Source organism: Ictalurus furcatus, chromosome 12, assembly GCF_023375685.1.
Source record: "Ictalurus furcatus strain D&B chromosome 12, Billie_1.0, whole genome shotgun sequence".
Classification (NCBI taxonomy): Eukaryota; Metazoa; Chordata; class Actinopteri; order Siluriformes; family Ictaluridae; genus Ictalurus; species Ictalurus furcatus.
In genome coordinates, this window is record NC_071266.1 from 5,870,166 (window position 1) to 5,876,165 (window position 6,000).

Sequence of the window (6,000 nt, forward strand, 5' to 3'; positions counted from 1 at the left end):
CCTCATCATTATATGTATAATGCATTAGCACAAGTGCTATTAAAATAAACGTACGATTGTATTACAGAATTCAGCAGTGCCGCCTTACAAGAGTAAAATACACCATGCTGAATGTACACGTGTATGTTCCCTTATTCCAACGCTTTCCCAGAGACAGCAGTATCTGATTGGATTGAGGAGTAAAAGAATAGAAAGCAACTGAAAGCAGACACGTTTCTAAGCCGCCTCCTCTGAGCTGAATGCAGAGTTTAGGCACGTAGCTCTACGCATTTCATGCACATTCTGTAGTTTTTATGCTGGCTGTGTGGCAATCCTTCTGTGATGGCTGATAAAGATCTGAAAAGACATCCTAAGGACAGAGATAAGATCACACCCACAACGAAACGTGCTGTAAATAACAGCATTTCGCTTCTCGCTTGCACAGATGATGGAAGAGTAAAGGGAAAAGACTGAATAACGACATATAACCATCATGCTTATTTATATAAATGATCACTATGTTTAAATACTGACTAATCAGGAAACGTTATTTTCTGCCTTCAATGACAAGTTTTTAAAAAAAAAAAAAAAAAAAAAAAAAAAAAGAAAATGAAAATAATAAATCGGACAAATTTAAACGATCGTAAACATAGTAAAATTTTAAGATTTACTTTAATTGCATGTATATTTCCCTGAAAAAATAAATAAATAAAGAAAAACAATCAAGCATGAAGACAAGCCAACATATGAATAAAGTTGTCAAATAGTGCTGTGGAACTCGAAATGAAAATGTGGAACAGCCTCCTTTTTTAAAAAAAATAAATAAATAAAAAAAATCCTAGGAGCCTTTTCACAGACAATTAACACACACCCAGTAGCAGGCAGACCAGTAAATTATCTCACTAAGTGCTAGTTCTTTATACTAGTCATGCTAAACGAACAGAGCCCTAACCTGCTTCATAAACAGTGTCAGCTAACTAAGCCACTTGGAAACCAGCCAAGGCATCCATACAACCCGAGTCAAGACAGGTCCAGTCATTTTTTATTGCTGCTACCTATACATAGTGGAACATGTGACGTCTTGTGCACAGGACTACGTTAAGTGCAAGAAGTACAGTGCAAGCAGTGCAGACAACACTACAGTAGTGACTGAACGACCAGCGCAGCGCAATGCAATACACGGGATGGTAAAGGTTACTACACAGTAAATGGTCTGCACTTATCCAAAGCGCTTGACACCTTAGTAAGTGGAAGCAGTGTTAGCTACAAACTAACTAGGACTAGCTAGCTTACGGTTAACCGGATAAAATTATATAATAAAAATATTTGCACATACAACCAGAATGTTTATTGGTGTTCTTGTCACTTTACTTTCTCCAACAAATCCCGCCTTGAAGTAGGACCAACGCTTTTGTATGCCTTCAGGCTTTGCTTAGTGTATTTCCTCAGCGTCGAAATCAGGTACATATAAATGCCGGAAAAACCCATTTCTGTCCACGTGCCAATGTCCATGGACCACAGTTTCTTGGGCATGTTGTAAGGGTCACTGCCGAGTCCAGCTGCCTTTAATTTAAGCTGATAAGCAGCTTCCCCTAATAAAACCAGTAATTCCGTCCCGGCGGGAAAGTGACGTCAATGCATACTTATACAGAGGTGGAAAAAAAGGTCAATGTAATTTTGTCGAGAGTGAACAGAACTAACAAAAATCGCCTGAGCATGAAGAACACTGCACCAGTGCTAAATAATTTACTAGATAGTAGATGACAACATTTTGCGTATACGTCCACCATTAATTTCACTTTTAGGGTTTTTTGGTCCAAACACATTAGTAGCGCAAACGTTCTACAAAACGCGATCCGATTTTGATTCTTAAGGCAACAATTCGATATTTGACAAAGTCCCTGAATCTGCTACATTATGATACGTTTAGAAGTCTCAGAACGATATGTGAATAACTTTGTTCAGAACCTTGTGTACGCCCCCATTCAATTTGCAATTAATGATGTAGAGAAGATTCTTTTAAATTATCTTAATTATAAGCAAATCACCTTACTAGTTTATTTACACATCAGTTTCAAATTGCCTCTTTTTTTTTTTTTTTAACACACCAGTTGGTTCTGTGTTGCTCTATTATAATCAATAATATCGATTTATGATTGTTGCTTCGACTCATTTAAATCGATGCACACCACATTTCTGATCTGTTCAGGTTGCATGTCACGGCTCAGTTTAGCAACTCCCAAACCTACCAAAAAAATAAATAATAATTTAAAAAAAGTCTCCTGTAATCCAAAACACACACCACGTTTGGTTCACTTCTTGCAGTTGTGGAGATTCAGAATTGAAAAGTGTGCCAGAGGTCACATGGAACCGGACTCGCCGCCTCGCTTAGACGCACACTGACCCCTTGTTTTGTCCACATGCCGAGTGTGATTGCACCAAGGAGGAAATGCACCAGGGTTTGAGCACAGTTAACTAACCCCATGCATGACCTAGCTGATCCTTACCGTTAGCTGCGGTCAGGTAAGACTTGATGTTGCCTCTGGCTTTGTTAGTGAGCTCTTCCGTGATGTCCATGTGTGTGTGGATCTCGTCTCGTAGTTCCTCCAGTGTACTGCACAGCTGTTTCTCCCAGTACGTCTTATCCAGCACTTCCAACAGCTCCGCCAGCTGCACCTTGGTACTGTAATACCAGATCGTCTTGTTCTCGTGCTCGCCGTCCTCCTCGCTGAAAAGGGCAACAATTTGTTAACGTGGAACGAGTTAAAAGGCTGAAGCTTAAGATCTAAACAAACTATTAATAAGTCTATAGATAACAGTCTAGAACCTTAAATAATCAACACAAAAGTTCTAAAACTTGTTTTACACTGTACAATTTCAGAGATAATAACTCGCCACACTGCGCGAGATGAAACCAATAAAATCTTGCCCGAATTCTACAACAGCATGAGCGAGAACACATGTTCTCCATGTCAGATTATATGGCGAGGAATAAATGTCCTCTAATGAAGTTCTGCTTACATCAATCAGTGTGATCTGGGCTCATGCAGGAAAACTGCTTGCAAAAACAAATATTCGAGGAGGGCTTGAGGTAAAAGGTAAAAATGTTTTTCTATCCATTAGCATGTTTCTTTATCTTCCACCGTCACCACTTCTGTATCTGTCCTGTGAGTTTTTTATCATCCCATGCAGTCCCCCTATTGGTGGCTTTTATACCAGCTTCATAGCAGCAAAACTCAGATTTTAACTGAAAATTTCAGAAGACTGTCTTCGACTGTCTTCGGTCACAGTGGCACTAAATCGGCAGTAAATTAACTCCCAACCAGCTAACAGGAGATCATGGCTATGTGTACGTGCAGTGAGGGGAGACAAATCTTCCATTCTAGGCCAGGCACTACAGACAAGACGCATTCATGTCCCAGTTATTCGCTTTTTTTATTCATAGTTGGACAAGTACTAAATACAAGTTTGAAATGAGGTGTGTTTAAACATAATGTTGATCATGTTATGATCAGATCACCAACAAAGAGGTGGTACGACGGAGTGGCATGTACAAGCTCCACGTCATCTGCGCCCACGGGAGACTCTGGCTGGCCATTTGGAGGATGTGGCCAGCCAGCCAGTCAGATCCCTGCAATGACACGGGTACCACCAGGTGCCAAACATCAATGAGGACGCCCCCAAAACACTTGGAGAACATCATTCATCCAAGACCTGTGGGCATTGAACATCACATGCGACGACTGGCCGGAGACCGGAAACGTTGCAGAGAAACTTACTGCCCGATATGTTACCCAGCATGGGACGGTCCAAGTAAATAAACATAATGTGCTTCACATTGGAACAATGTGCCCTGATGCTGAAAGTACACTACTCTCCGTTACCCCTGTAACGTACTATAAAATCCTCAAACATTCTCATTGCCACGGGGTCGAAGGAAGGAAAAGGTTATTTCTAAACTTAAAAAAAAGAGAGAGAGGAAAAAAAGGAACTGACAAACCATGTGATGATGTCAGGTGGAAATTGCTGCATTGCTCCTGCTCTAAGCTTTACACTCACACTATGATCCTTCGGTTTAGGAACCAGTATTTCCTCCGGTGACGGTCGAATCCGATCGGCTCATGTCTGATGTAGGGCCGGGTCTTCTGGCTCTCTGTGACACTGTCCCCCACACCTGGCACCCGGTGAGCTACACAAACCTCGCACTGCCACTCTTCCTCGGGCACCTGGAGCATCGGCGGCTTCACACACTCCAGGTGATAGACGGCGGAGCAGGTCTCGCAGCATAGCAGGTCGCCAAGGTGATGGCACACGCGGCAGTGATCGTCGTACGTGACCACGCCCTCTGACATCAGCTCCTCCCGCGCCACATTAGTCGCCAAGTACTGATCCACCAGGAACTGTAGGACTGCATGGAGGAGATAGGCAAAACGTTCATAAACATCCATACTGATCCTTAAAACATAGCAGCTTTACTAATATGTACCGATGTAAAACACGCGTACTGATCATCCAACTGTCTCTATCCTTATCCTTGTTCTCATACGGCAAGTGTTCATACTCAAACACCGATCAGCCAGAACATTAAAACCACCTGCATAATATTGCGTAGGTCCCCCTTGTGCCGCTAGAACAGCTCTGACCCTTCGAAGCATGGACTCCACAAGACCTCTGAAGGTTAGCAGCAGATCCTTTAAGTCTGGTAAGTTGTGAGGTGGGGCCTCCATGGATTGGACTTGTTTGTCCAGCACATCCACAGATGCTTGATCGGATTGAGATCTGGGGAATTTGGAGGTCAAGTCAACACCGTGAACTCTTGGTCATGTACCTCAAGCCATTCCTGAACATTTTTTGCAGGGTAGCAGGGTGTATTATCCTGCTGAAAGAGAACACTGCCATTAGGGAATACCGTTGCCATGAAGAGGTGTACTTGGTCTGCAACAATGTTTAGGTAGGTGTTACATGTCAAAGTAATATCCACATGAATGCCAGGACCCAAGGTTTCCCAGCAGAACATTGCCCAGACCATCACACTTCCTCCACTGGCTTGCCTTCTTCCCATAGTGCATCCTGGTGCCAGCTCTTCCCAAGTAAGTGACGCACACACACCCGGCCATCCACATGATGTAAAAGAAAACTTGATTCATCAGACCAGGCCACCTTCTTCCGCTGCTCCATGGTCCAGTTCTGATGCTCATGTGCCAATTGTAAGTGCTTTCGGCAGTGGACAGGGGTCAGCATGGGTACTCTGACCGGTCTGTGGCTACGAAGCCACGTACACAGCAAGCTGTGATGCACTGTGTGTTCTGACATCTTTCTATCATAGACAACATTAACTTTTTCAGCACTTTGTGTTACAGTAGCTCTTCTGTGGGATCAGACCAGACGAACTAGCCTTCGCTCTCCACATGCATCAGTGAGCCTTGTGCGCCCCTGTCCCTGGTTCACTGTTTGTCCTTCCATGGAACACGTTTGGTAGGTACTAACCGTTGCATACCGGGAACCCCCCATGAGACCTGCCGTTTTGGAGATGCTTTGACCCAGTCATCCATCCATCACAATTCGGCCCTTGTCAAAGTTGCTCAGATCCTTACGCTTGCCCATTTTTTCCTGCTTCCAACACATCAGCTTCAAGAACTGACTGTTCACTTGCTGCCTAATATATCCCACCTCTTAACAGGTGTCGTTGTAGCGAGATAATCACCGTTATTCACGTCACCTGTCAGTGGTTTTAATATTATGGCTGATCTGTGTACATGTTAATATTTATACTGATCTGATGCACATCCATACACACTGAATGTCCATCCTGATCATCTGAATGATATTAATGATATGATATCAATCCTCTAACTCTCTAGAATGAGCTTCTAAACATCCATATTGAACCGTCATGAGCCACATGACGTGGAGGTGCAATACGTGCAGATAACCTGCAGGGATACAAATAAGGAATAAAACACACAACAGTGCATGCTGTTATAGGAAAATAATCAATGAAGTGCTGGCATGATGCAATCT

General features: G+C 43.0%; 1 protein-coding gene across 3 annotated transcripts in view; it reads right to left on the reverse strand.

Annotated features, from left to right (window-relative positions):
• The window catches only part of LOC128615388 (nucleosome-remodeling factor subunit BPTF-like), a 55,984-nt gene that overhangs the window by 42,645 nt on the left and 7,339 nt on the right, over window positions 1-6,000 (reverse strand). For all 3 annotated transcript variants that reach the window (XM_053637432.1, XM_053637434.1, XM_053637433.1), the window contains exons 3-4: window positions 4,039-4,387; window positions 2,487-2,707 (exon numbers count right to left, since the gene is read on the reverse strand). In XM_053637432.1, the coding sequence (XP_053493407.1) occupies window positions 2,487-2,707; window positions 4,039-4,387 (570 nt within the window). The remainder of the gene's footprint in view (window positions 1-2,486; window positions 2,708-4,038; window positions 4,388-6,000) is intronic.